This window comes from Homalodisca vitripennis, chromosome X, assembly GCF_021130785.1.
Source record: "Homalodisca vitripennis isolate AUS2020 chromosome X, UT_GWSS_2.1, whole genome shotgun sequence".
NCBI lineage: Eukaryota > Metazoa > Arthropoda > Insecta > Hemiptera > Cicadellidae > Homalodisca > Homalodisca vitripennis.
In genome coordinates, this window is record NC_060215.1 from 103,844,124 (window position 1) to 103,868,332 (window position 24,209).

Consider the following 24,209-nt stretch of genomic DNA (forward strand, 5'->3'; position numbering starts at 1 on the left):
GGTTAAGAGGGCGTCTACTGTATGTCATATATCACTTTGCAGATAATACAAAATATGAAATGTATATAGTACTGATGAAGATTTATTTATAGGTTCTATTGTACCATTCATTGTGTTTTCATAAAAAATTATAGAGTCTATTACTGCATTCTTGGTAAAATATAACCTGTTACTTTTAAAATTGATACAGGAGCTAAAATAACTTAATAAATCTAACTGTTTTTTTATTCTGTGGGTACTGATATCAAAGTAACCAGCACTGATTTTAAACTAACTCTAATACAGGACAGGTAAATATGCTCTGTTCAGCACAGTTGAACTTAATTTTAGTAAGAAATTTAATACCTTAATAAACTCAGATGTAGGCCTAGAGTCAATGTCAGGTATTGAAAGTACCAAATAAACGTGTTAGGTTTAGTGGTGAGTTATTTGAAGTCAGTTCTCAAACTGTATTGTTGTATGAGATCATTAACAATGGATATATAATCATTGGCAATCCAACTCCTATCTGTGAGTGGAGAAATTAATCATTTTTTTGTAATGTTGCTTGCAATATAAAAGCTAAAATAGATTATCGGCAAAATTTACACCAAAACGGTCAAATGTGGTCTTGACGAAATCAGTATGAAAATCCTCAACTCTGTCAACATGAGCTGTAGAACCAATGCTTCACATTATCAATGTCTTCCTTCTGCCTGAAATGTTTTCTGAGAATACAAAATTTTCAAAATTAATCTCTTTAAAAAAAGTATGACACTGGTGATGTCAAGAACTTTTGTCCTATCTTTCTCTTACCACCCATATATAAATTAATGGAACAAGTAGTAAGAAAGCTACTAACTAGCTGCCTCAAAATAAACATTTTCTTTAAAAAATATGGATTCTGGAGAAACAAATCAATTAAATTGCTCCTATTTATTTTTTTAAATTTTAGTGTTTATGTCCTGAAGCTGGAAAAGCTATGATAGGATAACTCATAGATCTCTCCTAAGCATTTGACTGCGTTGACTTCAACATTCTCATAAGTAAGATGAGGCTTTTGATGCCAAACACAAGGCATCATACCTAACTAATACATACCAACTCACAGAAAAAAATAGAATTCCAAATTCAAAATTAAACCAGTCAAATCCTCTTTAACATTGGTCAATGGAATACTCCAACGGTGAATTCTTGGACCTCTTTGGTCTATATCAACGATATAAGCTAAACATTACCCAATTAAAATCTGTTTTGTTTGTAGATGATATTATCCATAAAAAATTGTAGAGAACTCAAAATGATTTTGCCAAAATCAATTATCCAGCTATCAACTATTTTTTACCAGCTACCAGCCTCAAAGTAAATCCCTGTGCTCTAAAGAACACCGTTTTGATTTTTCAACGACTCTTTTTGCTCTTAATGCATGTTTCTTTATAAATATTTGAGTCAGTATTATATGTAAGATTTCAAAAATGATATTTTCATTAACACAAACCATAATTACTGTTAGAAAAAGTCAGGTATTCTCAGAGAACTCTAAATGAGTGAGGACCACTGTACATTGGTCTTAAATTTCATCAGGCTCTCTTCTTGGCTTTATATTAGCTACCCGTAATTCCAAACATTTTACAAACCTCTTACAATTATTTCTATCAAGCCATGCACTGTAAGACTTGGAAAGTTGTCTGGGTCATGGTAAGGAGTTCAATCCTGCAGCGTATCTCAGTTTCCTAACCTGATGTCTCCTTGAGCATTATTGACTTACCTAATGTCTCTCAAAGTTCATGAATATGAAGAGCAAGTAACAAGGTGGATTGATATTTTAAACGTTTATCCTGATTTTTAAAATACAGTAGAACCCCTCATATCCGGCCTCGGTTTTACCGCACCTCGGTTTATCCGGCCACTTCCCGGAAGCCAATATCGAAATTTATTTACCACGGCTTGCAGACGCGCCGTTGCACGCACTAGTCTCCCACGACTCTTGCGTTATTTTGGTGTATCTATTTGTTTACATTTTACTGTGTTGTCCTCAGTTGAGCTAATAGGTTTAACCTGTAAACATCTCGTTGATTATTTCCAGTGCGGTTAGTACAGTACAGTACAATTGTTTTGTTTCGTCAAGTGATGTGTACTGTAGGTTGGTTTATCCGGCCGAATCGTTATCCGGCCAGGGGCTCGGTCCCGTGGTGGCCGGATATGAGGGGTTCTACTGTAAGGTAAATTTACCTAACATATTTAATTTCTTTTATAAAAGTGAAATAAGGTAACATCGTCCTTTGTTTTGTACTCCAATTTTTACTACTTTTTGCGATAGCAGCAATATATTAACATAGTTAAAGGCCTTTGACATATCTGTGGTTTATTACAGACTCCATTGTTTTAATACACACACTGACAAAATCTATCAGAAAGTTGAAGAATTTTAAAATTTCATTATGGCAGATTTTAAAAGTCTTCATACTGATATTGCCAATTTGTTCTGTTATTTGTTTTTTAATTTGGACAGATTTTAAAAATTTGTGATTAATTTACCACATTAACTCCACCTATGTTGCATTATTGAGTGGATTATTAGAAAATAAAAGTTTCAACTACGGAGCACCACACATCCATGAATGTAAATGTAAATCCAATTTTCATTTGTTTGACAGTATACTGCATTTTTTCTGAATAAAATAATATATAACAATTTATGTTTTGCTAGTTACTGGATTTGCAGATACTTTTTTAAGACTGCACAAGGGGTTAAAAAGCTGTGCCAATTACGGCTAAAATGCATGCATTTCTAGGGTTAAGCTTTTATACAATATGAGTCACACCACCCTTCTATAATATAGCTGGTGAACCATGAAAACTACCTTCTTCGTGTTTACAAAAATCTTTATATTTCAACTCCAAAGAATTTGGGAAAATAATACCCACAAAATACTCCAAAATATCACTTTTGGGGGGGAGGGGTCATTTATTATATAAAGATTTTCAAATGATAAGGTAGGTCGATCCATATCTCATTTTAAATGTCTCTTATTCACTGATCATTTTGTTAAAAAAAGGTTTAATTTATTTCGCTTCTTGTATACAGGGTGGTCCAAAATGTCAAAGTTAAAATGTCAAAGTTGTATGGTTTCACCGGTCTTTTTTAACTGTTACATTGTTAAAAATTTTAGCAGATCTAAATTTTTTTTCAAGGTTACCAAAGAAGTACTCTTTCAAAAATAAATTACAGTTGTCACTTTTTTTTAACATTTCCAATTATTAAATATAGTTCAAATTTAGGATATTTCAAACTTGTAAAACTTAAAAAATTCAAATAGCAAAGTAATACTTTTATTAAACCCATCAATAGCTTAAAAACCAAATTTTTGTATATTTAAAGTTTCGTTTGTTGTGTTGTAGATGGTTGAGAAATGGCGCCAAATACAAATTTTTATTACATTTTGTTGCGTTACAGCGTTTTGAACTCCTATATTTACTGTAGGTTCTTACTGAATTAATTTTTTAAATTATTTTCATCTTTTTAAAAATGTTTTCTCAGTTGGATGCTGTAATTTAAGTAATTATTATTCCTACAATGATCTATTTTGATCTAAAAATTATGTTATTCAACTAACCTTAATTACAGATGCTCTAACTATAATCCGTTGTTTTCCAATCAGAGTTTTACAGAGTATGAAGTTGTCTATCCACCTTGCTTGCCTCCACCAAAATTATAGTTTCAAGTCCATCACAATATATTTAACTAGTTATTGACCCTTCGTGTTCCCCTTCAATGTTATGGGGATTCAAAACTTGAGCAGCACAACCTTCTGACGCGATAAAACCATGGGCCTCATATTTATTTACATGTTGGTATAGGTTCCATGCTAAATCTCTTCTATGACTGTCAGCTAATAACAACATTCTTTTTATGTTTCATTGATTCTTTTCTATCAGATCATTCCTCATCATGATGCATACTTGCTTGATCTTCTTTAAAGCCAAATATGTCAAATGTATTGCATATTTCAAAAGTAATTTGTGAGCAGGTTACAATCTGTGATACACTTGTATTCCTTGCGCACTTTGAAACTTTACTGTTCTTACTTTCATAAACCAAGGTGGTGTGAATCCACTGTTGCTAGTGTCCTTCCTCTATCTTCAGCTTGATAAATAATTGCTTCATTTTGTTCCTCTAACATCTTAATTTTTTCCAAGAGTTTATTATTTTCATTTTAAATAAATTGTATTTTAAAGTGATCAGGAAATAACCCATATCATTATTACATTGTTTATTTTAAAACAATTTCACAATAAGGTGCAAAATTTAAATATTTCAAATTATTTTCACATTTGTATCTATTTTCTAAATCAGATAAGAAGGGTCTTGAGATAAGGACTGATATGTGAAGTGATCTGAACTGATCTTTGCCTTGTTTATCTAACTAAACTTATCTCATAAGTTTATGAATACCTTTTTCCCAACCCTGTATCTCAGTAAGTATTAATTTTCTTTTTAAACAAAACCGCTCAAGAGCAAGTTCACTTTAAAATGACATGGTTTATCTTAAAGAAACCCGTGTCCAATAATTTCCAATATTTTACTTGATTTTTTTAACTATCTACAAATTGTGGCTAGAGTTGTACTGTCCATGTGCACATAAAGTGATTCCACTATTGTTTTATTGTTCGCTTTTTCAACAAATGCCAATTTTGTGAAGCTTTTATAAACGTTTTTTAATTAAATATCTGGTGTGTATGTAATTTTTTGTGATTTTGAGTGTGTGTGTGTTTATGGTTTTGTGTATGTTTTGTAATGAAAGACAAAACTACCTCACAGTTCTTATGAAAAGTTTATTCATCTAAAACAAGCAATCAATCACATCTTTATTTTCCATTTGGATACAATGCAGTACATAGAGAATTATCATTAGCTTATGGATTAGTTTGTAATCGTAATCTTGTTCGAACTGTTTAAAATAAATCATAAGTTTTAAGAGAAATCCAACTATTGGATGGCAAAACTGAATGATGTCAATTTATAAAAAAGTAGCATCACAAAAAATTTAACAGAATAATTGGTTTTGTTTATTAGTATCCGTTTGATGTTCTTTATGCTTTTTATGTTTATTTCAACATTCTTATTTAGTTTTAAAATTTTATTAATTACTGTGTACATGTTATAAAATAAGCTGAATGTTCAATTTTGGAAGTATTATGTAAGGGAATTGTTTTAAAAATGTCTTCTTGTTTTATATGAACTAGTTGAATTTCTTGAAAACCTAATCTTGTTCTTAACATAAAATTTACAAATGTCTTGAATATACTGACAAGGCAGAGTTAATATATTTTTGGATCTAAATAATAGTTTACAATATTCATCAAATGGTTTATCATATAAAATTCTTAATGCTCTTTTCTGTAAAGCAAATACTCTATTAAAACTACTGTATTGAGCCACCCCAGATTATAAAACCGTAAGTCATTACATAGTGGAAAGTGTCATAATATTCACATCTTATTATACAAGAATCCACTCAGTTTGACAATATTTTTAGAATAAAGCATGCAGGATTAAGTTTTTTGCTATTTGTTCGGTATGGTTCCAAAATTTTAATTTGAAATCGATTGATGTGCCAAGAAATTTCAATATTGATGTTTCTAAGATGTTCTTGATAATGAAAGCAGTTGTGTTTTTCTCCATTCGTTTTTAATCCATTAATTGTAAACCAATAATTCAGACATTTTATACATTCAATAACCTCAGTTAAGGAGTCATCGGTCACTTGCTGTTATTACAGCAGAAGTCTCATCTGCATGTTGAATTATATTCCATGTAGTTGCATTGAAGCATACATTTTTGAGCAAGTCAGAGATATAAATGAATAATAAACTGGGTCCTAATAAAGAATCTTGTGGACAGCCAATTTTGCTAAGTTTCCTTTCAGAAATGTGAAAATTACCAACTTCCCTTGATTTTAACTTTTTTCAAACGATGAGTGAAATATGATCTGAAAAGATTTAAAACAAGTCCTTGAATACTGTATAGTTTCATCTTTTGTAAGAGAATTTCTCTGTTCATGCAGTCAAACGCTTTTGATAAATCACATGAAATTGCAGCCGATGTTAGTTTCTTATAAAATCTTCTATATAATAAATGTGTTAAACGCATTATAGCATCAGCTGTTGATAAGTTTTTAGTGAAATGAAATTGTTGTTAATTTATTACATTAAATCTTTTTAGGACATGTAGAAGACGGTTTAATATTATTCGTTCTAAGAGATTGAAAAAACTGGGAGAACTGAAATCGGCCAAAAGTTTTCCAAATCGGAGAGACCGGGTTTTTTTTTAAAATTGGCGTTGTAATTGAATACTTCAATAGTTCCGGAAAAATCCCAAAAGATAGACAATGATTAAAAATGTAGGCCAAATGAGGTGCTATAATGTTAGATACCTGCTTTATCAAAAACATAGGTTTTTCATTCCAATCAGGAGTCATGTTATTTTTTATTAATTTTATTACAGTCAGTATTTCTTCTGTAGTAACCGGTTTCAAGTTATAATTGAAAATAACCACGTGATGAATACGTAACAACAAATGCCAGTATTACATAAAATTTACAAATGTCTTACAATTATGTTATTCAACTAACCTTAATTACAGATGCTCGAACTGCATCACTTGAGCACTTCTAGGGTGGTTTCTTGATAATGAAAATGATAAGCATTAATACCATATTAAAGAAAGTAAAAAGCATAATAATATAAAAGATTGTTAAAATTATGTTCCACCTGGGAAAATTAGTATTGTAAAAATAATGTCTTACAAGCATGTCAGTTTTCATCTCGTATTTCTAGTACTCATTTATGACTAAATGAGTACTAATAACAATAACTTTCCATAATTCCTATTCAAGACTTTACATGTATATTTACATACAGATAATAAATAACAAAATGTTTTCATTATCACAAAATAAAATTTCTTGAGTTAAGTATTAAAATGTTCAGTCAGAGCCTGAACCTTCTTCTACCATTTAAACTTTGGCATCATAGTCCCTGCACTCACAGTTCTCAATATGTTCCATACACATGTACTTACAACTTCCTTTACACATATTAATAGATAATATTCATATGTGTAACTATTCTCTTACACATCCAGACATTGATGAATTGTTTTTTCTTTCAGGCCAACAACAAACGCTATCATGGGACTCACATTCGCCAAGTATGTTATTCAGCCATTCTTCCCTGAGTGTGAATTGCCAGACTTCTCTGTCAGATGTATAGCTGCAGTTGTCATTTGTGAGTTATCTCATGTTCAAATGATTTCCCAGTATATATTTGTAAATCCATGAAATTTTTCAATCATGATATTTTCCCAACTATTTGGAGTCAAGGATTGAAATTTTGAAATTTTAAGTACTATAAAATGTTTGAACTCTTGAATTTTAAGTAATATGATTGACATTATATTAAACCCTGTTGAATTAGTACCTTGGAAATCTGAAACGAATCATGCCATTATGAGGTTGTCTAAATGAGGGTGGTACATCGTAATGTACATAGGTTTGTGTATATCAACAGATATTATTCTAGAGGGAATCCGCTTGGTGGTTTTTAACCAAACTTCATCTTTGAACATTCATAACTTGGAAACTTCTCATCTGATTAAGACCTAATTTGTATAAAAAATAATTACAAGTATAGTGTTTTCAAGTGTTTAGTTTTAGAAGAATTATAGAAGTAAAAGTTTTTATCAAATTACCATTCTAATTTTTATTCTGGATTGGGTGGTTCAAAAAATTGGTCATGTTATGGAGCTTATAAAGTTATTATTTTCTTGGGCATGTAATTTTGCACACCATTATTCAAAACTATAACTTTTAACATAGACAAATTTTGTCTTTTAAACAAATTTTGTTAATTTACAATGGCAGACACCTGCTTGTTGAAACATGCAAATTGTGTTGCAACATGCAAATTGTGTTGCAACAATCTTGTGTGACCCACTTGTGCGCAGGATTGTAAGAAGCTGTGATAACTGTTGTTTTATTATATTTGACCATTTCTCATGAGGGCATGCAATCAATTTTATTGTCTTGTGGTATAACTGTGTGTGGCCTGACGTTGTGCAGAGAATGACACTTCTAGCCTATTGCTGCTTTCTTTCCTTCGAAATGATAACTTTGCGGCATCCAGTACATCACAATAATATTGTCCATTGTGATTTCAAACAGAGTTATGTACAGATTTTCTTAAATGAGATTTTGGACTGCCTCAATGTTGACCTCGGTTACACTTGTCCTTGGTGATGATCGTGACCTCGTCCTCGGCCTTTTCACTTCAATTTGCCTTCAGAAAATTCTTTTTGCCAAGCAAACACACTGATACATGACATAGTATTGTAATCGAACTGTGCCCATAATTGCCGCAAAATTTCTGTTGGTTTCACCCCTTTTCGTAGCGCTGCAATCAGTGTTTTGCGCATGAGCATTATTCAAGAATCTTTTATTGCCATCCTACATAAAAAATGTATTGACAAAGTCATAGTTTGTTAAATATGTCTAAAAACATACATTAAAATATAGATTAAATTTAATTATAAACCCACAAATTTAAACAGTGGCCTACAAGAATAAAGCTTATAAAATTATCTAATAATAAGAAGCCACAAAGAACAGAGCAGAGATTACACGAAAATACAATCTCTTACAGTACAGTATTATATTTCTTCAATAGAATAAAAAGCCTTTTGTTTTAACCATTAAGACACAGATGTTTTAAAATTTTTACAAGAAATGTCTCTTACAACTAATGGTAACTTATTAAAGAGTGTGATGCCCAAATACAGATATGTATTTTGTGTTTTTGACGGCCTACCAAACTTCTGATTTGTTGTCTTGGTTTCTGGTATAATGATTGTGGATTGAGCTTTTAAAATAAAAAGGTTCTAGATTTTCTTTTATATACATTAAAATTTGTAAGAGAAAAATAGAGGGAAGTGTAAGTATATGTGTTCTATGAAATGTTGTTAGAAGTATCATTATAACGGAGTTAAAAATTACATTTATAGCCTTCTTCTGGCACAGGAAAACTTCTTTACCTCCACTAGACTCACCTCAGAGAAGGGTACCATAAAGCCAGATAGAGAGTCGTCCTTGCTCACTGGCTATTGACTCACGCCATTTTACTTGTTCTACATTGTGTTTTCAGTTTTCTCTGAACGTTTAAAATATTTGAGACAATTAGTGATCCCGCTGATTGTGAGATTCGTTTTGTAAAAGATTTTTGAATTCAAGGAATGTGAAACCGGCTGAAATTTATCGTCAACTTCGAAATTTTTACGGGGTAGACATGATGAGTAAAGGAATGGTGAGAAAGTGGGTTAGAATGTTCAATGGCGGTGGAACAAATGTGCATGATGAGAATCGAAGCGGTTGGCCTTCTTTCATCACCTATGATCTGGTAAGGGCAGTTGATGAAAAAATCTAAGAGAACAGACGTTTCACTATGACAACGCTATCTGACGATTTCCAACAAATTTCATGCACTCTTTTGTATGAAATTGTTACAGACCGCTTAGGTTATCGCAAGCTGTGTTTACAATGGGTTCCAAAAATGCTCAGTGCTCAAAACCAAGAGACTCAGAAGTGCTTTGACTTTTCTCACACGGTACAGTGATGATGGTGAAGATTTTTTAAACGAAATTGTGACAGGTGATGAAACTTGGGTTCGTCATGTCACACCGGAATCCAAAAAGCAGTCAATGGACTGGAGACACACGCTTTTGCTGAAGAAACCAAATTTCAAGACTACAGTATCTGCACAAAAAATAGTGTGCACTGTCTTTTGGGATCAGAAAGGTGTTTTGGTGATAGATTTTCTCCCAAGAGGTGAAACCATTAATGCGGCTAGGTATTGCAAAACCTTAAGAAAACTAAGGCTAGCAATTCAAAACAAATGGAGAGGAATGCTCAGTAACGGAATTGTGTTTCTCCATGAAAATGCTCGGCCCCATACCGCTGGTGACACCCAAACATTTGTTTGACAATTTCGTTGGGAGCAGTTCGATCACCTGCCCTACAGTCCGGACTTGGCACCGCCTGACTACCACTTGTTCCTGCACATGAAGCGCAAGCTAGGTGGTCAATTCTTAGAAACTGAGAATGAACTGCCATGGATTCATGGCTAAATTCGTTAGCGGGAATCTTCTACGAAGAGGGTATAGACAAATTGATCATTCGCTATGACAAGTGTTTGAATATCAGTGTAAACTGTGTCAAAAAATAGTTTAAGATTTGGGCATTCATGTAGAAATAAAATTGTGCCAAAAAAATGTTTTACTTGCTTTTTTTATGATACTTACTTTCTGAACACACCTCGTAGGTCAGTGGCTCCTTCTGAATTCACACCCTCGTATATTTAATAATCTGCAATATCACACACAGATCTAGTCGGAAAAAACTCTCAAATAAAAATAAACTATATGCAGACGTAACTACAATAAATTGATCTGGCCACAAAAAAATTTAAAAATATAAAAAAATCTCAAGCTGGGTATAAGTATCCTTAAGATCCTATTACGTCATTACCGCTGCCCATGATTGGCTCCAACACGCTTCCAACCACAAGCAAATAGGATTAGCAAACATCCCTATCATTTCTATTGAGATGTTGTTAACAAAGAGAACTACTATGCAAACCATTTGACTTCTCCCTTCCCTCCTAAATAAACTGTCCTAGCAACATAGTTACTTTTTACCATATCTTTTCTTGAGGAATTACAATAAATGTTTGACCTATTGTATACAGTTCTATATTATAATAGGATTTAAATGAGTTATTCCTTCAATTAATTTTGATTTGGTTCTAATAATTAATAAAATACAATACAATACTATAAAATACTATAATTAATAAAGTTCAATATTGCAAACTTGTGCATGTTGAAATTAGTTAAGTTTGATAATCTGGCATCTGTGGTTGAATTATGGAGTTATTTTTCACTGTTTTTAAAATATCCTTTCACTAAAGGCATTTGTTGACATCATGGTGCAGACAATACAAATATTTTAAAAGCTATGTCAATGTCAATTTTGTGAATTCACCAGGCATATAATAAAGAAACTAATTTTAGAATCTCCTTATTTGAGAATGCCTAAAAGTAAAACAAACGACTCACTCCTTTAATGTAATGTCTAATTGTAGTATTTGTTTCCAGGTTTTTTTACTTTCCTGAACTGCTATGATGTGAAACTGACTACCAAGATCCAGAACACCTTCATGTTTGGCAAGATCTTTGCTCTCAGTATCATTATCATCATGGGAATTGTCTACATGATCTTTATAGGTAAGGATTATATAATTCATTAAAATTAGTACTTATTAACACGTTCGCTGCTAAAAATTAAGTAATGTATGTTGCTAGAGGCTAATTTTTTTTTTATTAGTATTCACTTACCAATTTAGTTGTTGTGACACGGGTTGGTACAGAAAGGTCATCAAACACCAAAAGAGCCGAATTTCGCCATTTTTGAAAACGTGCAGTAGATCCTACCCGCACACGCTCCTGGGGCCAGTCTCTCTTCGAAGCGTGCACCGTTTTCCTTATTGTTTTTGAAAAACAGACCACTAACGATTGTTTATAATAATACTGGGAACAAATCACTTAGTATAAACTAAAAATATATTGATAAAAAACACTAAAAACTACTATTTACAACCCAACCATCCTCCCCAAGGTACGCTTCATTAGTCATGGAATTGGTCAAAACAATGTGGGACACACAACCCAGGCTGTCCATCACATTCTAAAACACTGCCACATCACGTATTTCTTTCTGCCATTTGCATAGCAAAACTCTGCACCTCTTTTGTTTACTTCTCTTCCACAAGCCACTTTTTCTGTAATCCGTGAGGGTACATGGGGGACGCGGCGGCGCTTCAGAGGTCGAGGAGGCTCGGGAACGTCCGGGAGTAGCTTGTCAATAACCTCCAGACGGAAGTCGTACAATGGCATTTTGTTTTCTCCACTTGATGTGCGAACTTCGTTATAGAGATAGTGTGCATTCACTAACATCAATCTGAATTACGTGGACAAAAATCTTTTTATACCACCGCAGTGTTTTCCTTTCGCAAGGATAATATGACATCATTTGGTCACTGCGGTCCACGCCTTTCATAAAATGGTTGTATTGAACAATTGGTAGTGGTTTTAGTCTCTCCAAACCACCTCGATTAATTGAATTCACCATATCATTTTCAAATTCAGTGGATATGTAAGAGACAACGCGTTTGTCTTTCCATTTGGCGACAACAACACTTTCGGCGTAGCGGGCGATGGTTTCACCCTTTTTCAGGGTTGCCGATTTTGACTTCAGGAGATACGTATTTTCTGTCCAGCCGAAGAGTTCCAGTGCAATATGTATTCCTACGGAGCAGGCTTGAGGCAAGAGTAAAAACTATTATAATAATTATCCATAAATAAACTGTGGCCACAATTGAGTTTCCCTTGCATCAGCTTCAATACAACATTGGCTGCATGCCCCTTACCACCGTTAATCATCTAAAAACTCCGCAATACATAAAAAAAACGAAGTATTAGGCCATGGGGGTCACACAAACTGTACAGTTTGATGCCGTACTTATGGCGTTTCCCTTTTATATATTGCCTAAAGTACAACCGTCCCCTCCATAAAACCATTCCCTCGTCAATGCACAACTTTTTTTTGAGGATAATAAATTGAGTCCATTTTTATTGTTGAAGTAGTCAATTAGAAACTGTACTTTAGAAGCTCTGTTGTTTGGGGTTAGGGTACCTTTCAAAATTAATGCATCGCAAAATAAGCATGAATTTGTCCCTGGCCATGAATTTGGGGAAGCACGTTGAAAACAGCTTACAAGTTTTCCAATAGTCTTGTATTCGGGGTAATTGTAATATTCCCATGTGCAGCAATAGGCCAATAAAACATTTGAGATCCTCCACGGTAAATGTCTTTCCATTTATGGATTCGTGAGCCTGGGGTTGTAGTAGGGTCCACAGAATAACTCCAAACGCGTATCTATTCGTAGTAGCCACAAATGCCCTCCAAAAAATCACATCCACCAAGCAACAAGAAAAAATTGATTGGGGTAATTCTCATTAGGCAAAGGGGACTAAAAACTTTTCCTCTTTTGTAAACGGTACATCTTTCATACCTATAGTTTGAGGACTCCATTGTGGTGGTCTTACGTCATAGTCTGGGTCTTCGACCTCTGACTCATCAGTCTCGTATTGTTCATCGTCGAGCATAACCAGGGACACCAGGGTCGTCTTCATAATCAGAATCACTATTAGCCACAAACCTGACGTCTATTCTGGATTCCACTAGTTCCAGGAGGCAAATCCATGGTCTATTGTATTATAAGAATAACACTAAACACACAACAAAAACGGTATTAAAATTTGAAGTAGTCTAAAAAACTAACCACAAAACGCTAACTGAGAACGGCGACCACAAAAACGCGGGAAAAGTATATCCCCACGAGCGGCAAAACGGACAACCATACACGACGAGTGCTGAGAGCACACTGACTGGGTTTCTAAACAATGGCGCTGTGCAGTAGATCTACGTCATGCGCGCCTGGCGCGAGGCAGCCGTGCAGTAGATCTACCGTAACCGCATTGAACGTGTTAAATTAAATTTATAAATGGAAGAAAACTGCAATTTCATGTCAAAGTTTTTTAAATAGTACTCATATTTTTATTAGATATTATAATTAATAGGTATAAACAAATCTGAACAATACGGTATAGAATACAACACTTTTAGTACAACAGTTTGATTTTTTTTTAATGTGTACAGTAGAACGTGGATAATTAAGGGTTTGGTTAGTAATATTCAAATTAAAAGTTTTTAAAGGGCAAAAATCTATTATTTTAATTCCATGATATTTATATAGTAAAAAACCTTCTTCATAAAAACATGTTAAATGCTCTGTGTACTAAATATTTAATTACTGCATTAATATAATGTAACAAACACAAATACAATGTAAAATCTACTGCAGGAAGAAAATTATTACATGCAAGTTGTATGTATTCACTTAGACAGATGTGTCACGATAGTGATTGCTTATAAAAGATATGGGAGAGGGGTTATGCCTTGTAGTGATAGGGAGGGATGGTACACTGACCTTGACAACAGTGAGGCAAGGTGAAAACACATACATTCAGGTCACTAACATTACTAAAATTTTTGAAAATCCAACTTAGATGGGACCAGTGTGTTCATCACTCAGGAAAAGAAGATGGCTCTCAGACAGCAGCTGTGCAACAATCTTTCATCAATGAAAATTTGGCTTTCAGCAAATAGGTTACTACTGAAGTTTAATAAAACATAAGTTATGAATCTCAACTCAAATCACAACAATGGTTCGATGCAATAGTGATTGTTCAAGCAATTACCGTCTTGCACCAGGTTTTTGGGTCTCAGTGTGGATTATAAATTAAATTTCTTATTTAAATCAAAATATGAGTAAAGCTTACCTTATGATGCTCACTCATCACAAGATGTTGACATTGATACTCTCAGAATGGTATATTATGTATATGTATATTTAAGACTAAACTATGACATAATTTTGTGGATGTATTCAGTTAAAAGTAAATCAGTATTTATACAAATCACAGTAAAACAAAATACTTACATTAAATCATGCAATCCCATTGTTCACAAAACTAAATTTCTAACAGTTCCATGCATTTACAATGTAACATGTTTTAAACACTTCTCTTTATAAAGAAAAATCCATCTTTGTTCATGCAGTAAAATCACTTTAACCCTTTGAATGCCAGACATTTTTTCATTGACCATGCGAAAAACGCCAGCCTGTTTTCAAAAAGTATATGCGAAGAATGCCAGGCCCTTTTTCCATAATTTGACAACTATTTAAAAAATGTATAACTTTTTTATTTATTGAAGGAAATTATCCATTGAGGTGTTGTTTTTTACGTAATAATGTGGAGTGTTTAAAAAATGAGTATTAAAATGTTTACAAATTTATATAATTTATATTTGTAACAAACAAAAAATAAAAAAACAAAGACTTAAAAAAATTGAGTTTAAACATATAAAAGTACCTTTATTATTAGCCTTAACCAAAAAGTAGTTACTGGCAAGTGTACTATATTTAATTGTTAACACGCACACCAAATTTGAAGAACTTACCTTGGAAAATAGAGAAGTTACAGCATTTTATCGAAAACCTTGTAAAGTCCACATTTTACAGTAAAATTCAATAAGACATATTTTGGTCAGTTTCATTCAAAATCGCTTTATTTACACGTGTTGTTTAGCCCAATGTATAAAATTGTTTGTTGAAATAATAAAGAAAGTAGGTTACATAAAATTTAAATTAATTATTTACAATATAGGGTACATAATTTAAAATTTTTTAATACTTGTGTTTGCACAAAGCACAAAGTATGAATCCCCCTCTTTTACTCATGGTCAAATCTGTTTACAATAATCTCAAAACTAATAATAATATAAGCAAACTGAAATAAACAAAAGAAAATCACGAATAATTCCCATTAAAACATAACCTAGCAACAACGTATTACCACAGCAACCAAAGATGCTCACTGAATGATTGGACGTAAATGAGGTTGAAAACAGCTGATATATGTCATCACATGTTGAGCATTTAGTAAAAAAGATTTGATTGTATCAATAGTAGTAGTATCTAGATACAGTATGCAAAGTTTAGTGGCATTTGGTCAATAATTAAAACTACAATATAACAAAAACAGGACGAGTGCCCCCAGCGCACGTCAGCATTTTTCGTAAAACCTAGTGACGTGTACTCGCGGTGCACATCAGCATTAAAAGGGTTAATTACTATAGAACATTACATACTAATCTTCTACAGTACCCAGTTCACAGAACAAGTTAATAAACAAATTGAGATTCTGCTATTACGCTATACAACAAAGTGCCTGAACATTTCAATTCAATTCTATTCTATTCAAACATATTTATTCATATAGTAAAATAGTTACAATGAATAGTGTCATAGTACCAAATGTAGATTACACATTAAAATGTATAAGTTAACTTCTGTAAGTACAACAGCTTCACATTTATTTAATAATTATTAAGTAAATTAATGTTCTTAAATTATTTTCTCAAGGTTCACGCACTACCTACTTTATTTGCAGGTGTTAATAAATATCTTGCGAACACTTAATTATTCAAGTCATTTGAAATGAGTTGTTAACAGCAGTATTCAGCTTTGTACTAATATTTTAATATAAAGGATTGGATTTTTTATTGACTACTTGATGAATCAATTTATCTAACTGACTCTACTTAATTAATTGATTTTTGAATCTGTTTCTTCCGATTTCCATATGTACGAGTATATTTTTTTAGCATGCTTAGACGTATGATGTGGTCTCATTTGGAAGTGTGTTAATCAGATTGTTGTGCTTTCACTTAAGTATCAGCTGCTCAGACAACACTCGCTATTACACCCATTAATTTTTTATTACTATAGCATTGTAATATACTATTTGAATTACTGATAACTATTTAACAATATTTAACTACTAACCAAAACTCAATTATGCACCCTAATCGTAAAGTGAATATTATATTAGTTGATAGTGTCTCAGTTATCCCCAGTGAAGACCTGTTGGTGTTAAATTGAAAAATTTCATTATGATCAAATACATTGGAAAACAGCCGCTGACTAATACAATCAACCATAACTCCAAAGCGCCCCTACATAACACTAATTCATTAACCATTTATAGTACTTAAGTAAGTATAAATAAGAAAATATAGTATGAAGGAAGTTTTCATGATAAATTACAGAACAATAAATAAATAATTATAGGATAAGCTGTAGAAGGGCTTAACCAGTAAGACCAAAACAGTTAAGTAATAATAATCTTAACAAAAGATCTCTTCCCGTAAACTATTAAACTAAATAAAAAAACTTTAGTAAGCTGTAAAAAGGCCAACTCAGTCAACTTACGGGATTGTCTAGATTCTAGAAAGTAATGAGCTCTTTCTAGAAAGGTTAAAGCCTGTCTGATGACAGATTCATTATCTAAAAGGATTTCAGCCAAGGTACGTTGTAGATAAAGTGGTTTACCTATATGCGTACGGCTTTATCAACGGTTTTACGTGTGAGTTATTATGGTGCTCAATAAGACTGTAGGCTTATTTATCAGCATTATTAGTGAGCTCATTTGTGTAGATGCCAACATATCCAGGAGCCCAGATCCAAGATACACGAATGTCATGTCAGCCAAGGTCCCTGATTCTAACTTTTATGAACTAGAAAGTTCTTGGAATTTAGGTGTGTCATTGCCATTACAGATCTGAGTGAGTCTGAATGCAAGACTGATCTTCTAGTTCTTGGTTAGACAATATTGATTCATTTCAGGGTTGCTGTAAGCTCCACAGCATACATGTGATTGTTTGTATGGGATACTTTAAAGTGGCACAACTTTCATTGTGGCGTTTGCCTCAACTACAAGGGTATATTCTTTGGTAATTCATAATATGGATATTATACTCAAGATCTAAAAGTTTCCTTTCTTATTGAGTCAGCTATGGTTTTGTGTGATGCTTAGTGGTGGCCCTAAGTGCTGCGGCACACACTCTACTCCAATCTAGAGCAATGTTAGATTATCTTTGTTGAACTCCAGTCTTTCATCAAATGGTCATAATATCTAGGACATATGATTATAAATCTGATATGTGAGCATTTATTTTCACTCTACATTATGTTTACTAGTATATAATTATACCATTAGTGCATTATATATTCCAATTTTTTTATTTCTTCCATGTTATATACTTAAATAATGTATTAGGCCTGTATGATTTCTCTAAGATATAAAAATAGTTTGAACAAATTTCCTATACTTTCAGGACTTGAATAGTGCTTTGCATTTTAAATATGTGATTTGTTGATAATTTTCTCTTTACAAATCCTGCTTGGGGATGCTTAAGCATAATTAACTATAGAGTTGATATAATTCTGTTTAGAATGATTGTTAGTTAGGTGTGAAATCTGTAATGTCAAATAATGAATCCACAGTTTACAGGCATTTTGTAATTTCGTTACATGATGGAATCCACACTCAAAAGTGTTATTTAAAAATTCAAAAGATAATACCACTGAAATACAAGCGCAAGGTTTGAATTTGTCTTGAACCAAGTAAAATATTAAGTTATTGTTTACATAAGATCTAATTCGAAATGGAGTACCTATCAGTGACCACTTGAAATATTATGCTGAACTATTGCACCGTTAGTTTTGTATTCAGGATGTAACCAGAATTGTTCCTATGATAAATGTTTTGCTGCAAGTATTTACGGTTTTAAAACTAGAATAATGTGTTAAAGTTAGGCCAAAATAATGTTAACAGTCCACTGTGCATTTTTTTCCTGTTAATTTTCACAATATTGAGCTTAGTCGGTTTAAAAAATAATGCATCCATGAAAATCAATTCAGTTGTCTTACGTACTCATTCATATTTTGTAAAAGTTATAGTTACATATAAACAGTTTATATGTTTACATTTCAAAAACTTTAACAAAATCAATCCTCTTTCTCTTTACAGAAAATAAAATCCTATCTTGACCATATTTCTGTGAATAACTTGCTGTTTCAGTAATAATACTTGGAGGTAAATTGTTTCAGACAAGATGGAGAAGTTTGCTCAACCATTCGAGGGCTCCAATACTGAACCTGGAAAGATAGCAGTTGCTTTTTATGCTGGCATATTTTCTTATTCTGGCTGGTTCGTACCAATTACAATTTTAGCTGTAGAAACTGCAAACAATCAATAAAGACATTATAATAGAATTAAAAGGAAATAAGGTCTTGTTCATTAATATGCTCTTAAGCAATCTTTAGTATTGATTATTGTCAGTTTTTATATTGTACTAAAATCAACAGGTAATTCAGCCCCTTTTAGTGGCCAAAGAAGTAAGAAGTAGTATAATGCAATATGTATTGCATCATACTATATCTGGCAATCACTAATGACTGAAATTTACACAAAAATCTCAAATGCTAATCTACACAATACTTTGGCCCCAGATACAGCATGTTTTTTTTAACTAATGTAAACTAAAGACAAATTTAGTTTAGTTTGATTTTATTTTATGCTTTCTCTATTATAATATTTTATGTATTTTTATATAGTTTCCTAATTTAAGGTGTAACGCATTTGACTCTAGTGCCTTTAAGGGGTTATAGTCTATGTGTTCCTTTTTATATAAAGAAAAAATAAAACTGTTATATGTAGATGGTTTTAAAATATGTGTTTATAAATATAAAGTAATGCTGAAACTTTCGGAGCTAGCAGTAACCTTAATAATTAAAGAAAAAATTCATATAAATATAACTTAAGAAGCATTTCTTTAGTCATAAAGATTTCAACAGATCGTCTCCTCCCATAAATTAAGGTTGTATTGGAATCTTTGTGGCACTTAAAGAGACAAAAGCTGTGGTTTCGCATGGTATTTGGGATAAAACGTCTAATAAAACAGTTCCTAGCTTGTAGTTTTTAAGAAGACATATATAGAATGAAACATCATATTCAAAACAACAAATTTTTAGATGTGGTTTGCAATAACTGTGAGTTTACAAAGTATTCAGGCTACATTTCATATGAAACCTGTAAGAAGAATATCAAAAAGAAATGGTGTGAGTATATTATACAGAAACTGACAAATCATAAATTACATGCATAAAACTACACCTTTGTTATTTTAAATAATAATAATGATTATGTAGATGAATGCAAAAAGAAACAAACTATCATTGCTAATTTTTAAGTAAAAGATAAATGTATTTAAATGGCATTAAAGAAATACATTTTGATGTAAATTCTAGCATTTTAGTCAGATTTTGTTAACATAATCTCAGATTTCAGTTTGATTTTAAACATTTACAATGATTTTTATGGAGAATCTTGTTTCACACAAATAATGCATTTTATGAATTGTTGAATATATGAGTTAGTGTGAGAGCTTACAGTTACGGCCATGGTGCTTCTGTATGAAAATTCCCACACCTCATGATTCTCTTTATTTTGTATCCACTAGACAATGAATACAGATATAAAGCCTTTAAATAGGCCATAAAATAATTAATTAAATTTTTAAAATTAAGCACATACCTACACTAATATGTGTTTATTTCACTTGTAAAAATGTACCTACCTACATTTTTTATTCTACTTCAGTTATATCCTCGTCATCAGTTCTTCATTAACCCTTTAAGGAGTATGGACGTCATATGACGTCTTCTTTTGATAGGCTAAAATGAGTAATGGATTAAATCCAAAAAAATTACCAAAAGGAGTAAAAAATTGAAATCTTTAAAATCTCTTAAAAAATGTTTATTTTCATTTGAAAGCTTAATAAAAAAAGAGCTAAGTGTACTAAAAATCAATATTTCAGTACTTTTTTTAAATCAAATGTATTATTTCCTCACTACAGCAGACTCGTTCAATATTGTATGCCATTTGGACAACAGTAACAAACTAGATGGTTGTTCAACAAATATAAGTCACTCTCACAAGATAAATATGGCCACAGTATACAGTATACAAGGAATGGCTAGTATAATGTGGCGGCATATTCTGACAGCAAAGCGATGTGCGCTCAACGCGACCTTGAGTCAGTGGCTTCTACCAGGTGGCTACTGCGATCTGGTGGTAAAGTCAGATTACAAGTAATCCGAGCACAAAAAATGGAAGTTAAGTATGTTACCGATAGATGGAACCACTTTACAGACTAATCTACTAAAAGGCAATCAGAAATGGCAATGCATTTACGATAAAACAGAAATATAGAGGCTAAACGTCATTTGACGTCTGTACTCCTTTGGGCCACTATAAGAGTATACATCATATGACGTTCTTACTCATTATGTAGAGTTTACACCCACTCCTTAAAGAGTTAATCAATGGCGTTTCGTTGCAACGGAATTGTTAGCTGGATCCTCTCAACGGCTGTCGCAAAACTTGTTGCAATGGTTCTGTGTCTGCACAGTTCGACATACCTCTAGGAATCTTTTTGGAGTGAGGATAGCCCTTTTCCTCAGCACAATCCATAACAGCCTGCTGTTGAATGTTTTGATTTTTTCTATCTATCAAACCAACTAAATCGCTCGCAACATCACAAAGGTTACCAGGAATGTTTTTCTAACTCCTTCTGGGTTGCTGTCATCAGTATTGATCAATAAGCTTGAAAACTCCTCTGCTCTCAAGCTATGTTGGAGATGGACATACATGTTCACTCTTAAAGGCTTAAGGCTATAAGTAGGATGACTTGAAGCATGCCTTAACATCATCGGCTCATGTTTCTTGTGCTTGACTTCAATCACCAGACAAAAGCAACATGATTCCACCCCATGAGAGTTTTGGCCTCTTATGTCCTGAAGCGTTCTGTCAATTGCCTCAAACTTTGTCTTTGTAAGCCGTGGGGTGTTCATCACACATGATAACTTTGGTTTCTCGAAGCATCTACCTAAGCCACATCACTCTGCTTATATAAGTTACTGATTGTTGACTCAGAACAATTCAAATTGAGAGTTAACTTGAAGCCAGAGTGAGCTGCCTTCGTCCGTCAAGTGCTGCAATGTCTGAGGATGTAATGGCAATAGCTATGTTCCTTTTGTTTCTGATTATAAACAGTGGCAGATTAATGAGGAAAGTTTTGCCTGTGCCACCAGGCATGTAAAGAATGAATAACTGACCAATACCAGAGTCAATACTGTCCATGAATATATCATAAGCTTTTCTCTGTTTAATTTTAGTACATTACAGCAACGGTTTCAAATAACTGAATGGTATCGTTTGACAGTTCACTTGAATGTATGCTGTTGACCACATGGATTCCCTGATCTGGTGAAGGAGACGGAATTACAAAATTTGAAAGTGTTTCACCCAACATAGAATTGACAATGTTATCGAGAAGTATTAATCACAAAAATAACAATCTATTTCAAGAACTTTTTATCAAGCAAGTAGCTGATATTTTGACCTGCTTATCACAAGAAACCTAGAACAATGAAGATATTTTATGGAATTCAGTCTTAGTAGAACACAAGAATATTATTTTCTTAGAATAAAGGGACTAATCCTCTCTCACATTAAGAAATGTTTACTAACACCAATTACTGAAATTCACAAAATCAAAAGTGACGCCACAGCCAATTCATTGCTGTTAAATACGTCAACTTCCAACACAACACCAGCAAACCACCAGGTGGCAGACAGCTACAGTAGGTGTGTCAGGCAGCTGGGAGCACTAACCTCCAGTACTGACAGTGCGTCTGCTGATAACTGATCTCAGACATCTGCTCGCTATTCATTGCATATCCAAAAGTTTGACTGTGAATTTTGTGCTTTATTCATACTGACTATCCTATACTTAAATTTAACAACACATTGGTTATTCTTATTAGTTAATACAATGCTTACAAGTATGCATGTGGTAATTTTGGCATTGGAGTCAAATTTTCAGGTGTAAAATGCACAGTTTTATGTAAAAGCTGGTACCATACAGGATGTCAAACTGCCATAGAAAAGAACTTTAAAAAATGGACCCCTCAATACAGAGTGAGGCAGACCACCCGTACAGTACGTATAGTGGCCAAACCAAACGAGGTAGATTATTCGTAACAACTTAAACCCCCCTATTTCCACCCCAAAGAATTTTGAGAAATTATTTTGAAATCTCTAAAACTCCCCAAAAGGGTAGTTTTTGGGGGCTAGGGGTGGTTTTTGGAATATTTTCATATGTAAAGGTATGTTGAGTTATACCTCATTTTAAAGGTATTTCTTCACTGATTATTTCGATGCAAAAAGTTTGAACCTATCTTGCCGCTTATGTACAGGGTACACCAAAACAGTAAAAAATCATGGGTTTGTGGGTAAATTTATTGCAACTATCTGCACAAATGTAGAGAGACGATATTTTTATTCAAAACTAATGATGAGACGGCTTATCGAAAAATATCATCAAATGCCACCCTACCCCAAAATTTACACATTTTAAAAATACATAGAATTTTGAAATACTTAACAGCCTGAATCTAAAAAAAATCTAATAGCACCCTAGGTTGTGTTGTACATAATTAGAAAGGTCTTTAAAAAATAAACATTTTCTACATTTAAAGTTTGTCTCTATCTCAAATTGTTTCAAAACTGTAGTACAAAAATAGATTTTTTAATAATTTTACTAAGTTAGTTTGTATTAATATCAAAACCCAATGAAACAAATAGAAAACTAGTTGGACTTTTAAGTTTAATTTGGATTTCTATCAGTGTAACATGTTTCAAAAGCAATCTAACCGTGATGTTCATGTTTTAACAATCCCAAATACACGAGTTACCCCTGGAAGAACTTGGGAACCAATTCCTTAGTCTCTTATCTAATCTCTGTTATTATCGTCTCCCTATTCAGTTGTTCTTGTGACCACATGGTAAGAGGTATATATTAATTTAAATTTTTTTAAAGTACATAGTGTAAGTTTTGTTTGTTCTAAAATGCCGTTCTCAAATGAGGAGGCATTCCAGATGCTTATGGTGTTAGGGGAATGTTTCCAAAATTACTCACCTGCCGCTCTTCTTATATCCAACGTTACCCAGACCGCGAACATCACTCCAGGAACGTTTTTCAAAGACTTGCTAGTCGAGTTCGTGAAACAGGTCATGTTCAACCTGACCACAACAAAGGAAAGGAACTAGCTAGACCCGTGAGAAGGGACATCCGAAGTTTTGGCAGCCTTTGAACTGAATCCGCATGATTCTACACGAAGAGTAGCTCTTGATTCTGGTATGAGTCAAAGATCTGTTTTAAGAATCGTTCATGATCATAAAATGCATCGATATAGGATGTCATTACATCAAGAACTGCATGGAGATGACTACCTTTGTAGAGTTAACTTTTGTTTGTGGGCTCAAGAAAAACTACAACAAAATCAAAACTTTCACCGTAACATTTTGTGGTGTGACGAGGCTACGTTTAGGAGTAATGGAGAAGTGAACCGTCACAATATGAGATACTGGGCGTTTGAAAACCCACACTGGATGCGAGAAGTGGACAACCAAAGGTACTGGACCCTAAATACCTGGTGCGGTATTATCAGTGACAAAATTGTATTCTTCTTTGAAGATCGCCTAGACCGAGTAGTTTATATCAAATTTTTCATTGGTCACTTG

The 24,209-nt window shown here is 33.0% G+C and overlaps 1 protein-coding gene across 2 annotated transcripts in view; it reads left to right on the forward strand.

Moving 5' to 3' along the window:
* The window catches only part of LOC124369769 (Y+L amino acid transporter 2), a 127,084-nt gene that overhangs the window by 32,970 nt on the left and 69,905 nt on the right, over positions 1 to 24,209 (forward strand). For both annotated transcript variants that reach the window (XM_046827852.1, XM_046827851.1), the window contains exons 4-6: positions 7,155 to 7,270; positions 11,190 to 11,318; positions 18,671 to 18,770. In XM_046827852.1, the coding sequence (XP_046683808.1) occupies positions 7,155 to 7,270; positions 11,190 to 11,318; positions 18,671 to 18,770 (345 nt within the window). The remainder of the gene's footprint in view (positions 1 to 7,154; positions 7,271 to 11,189; positions 11,319 to 18,670; positions 18,771 to 24,209) is intronic.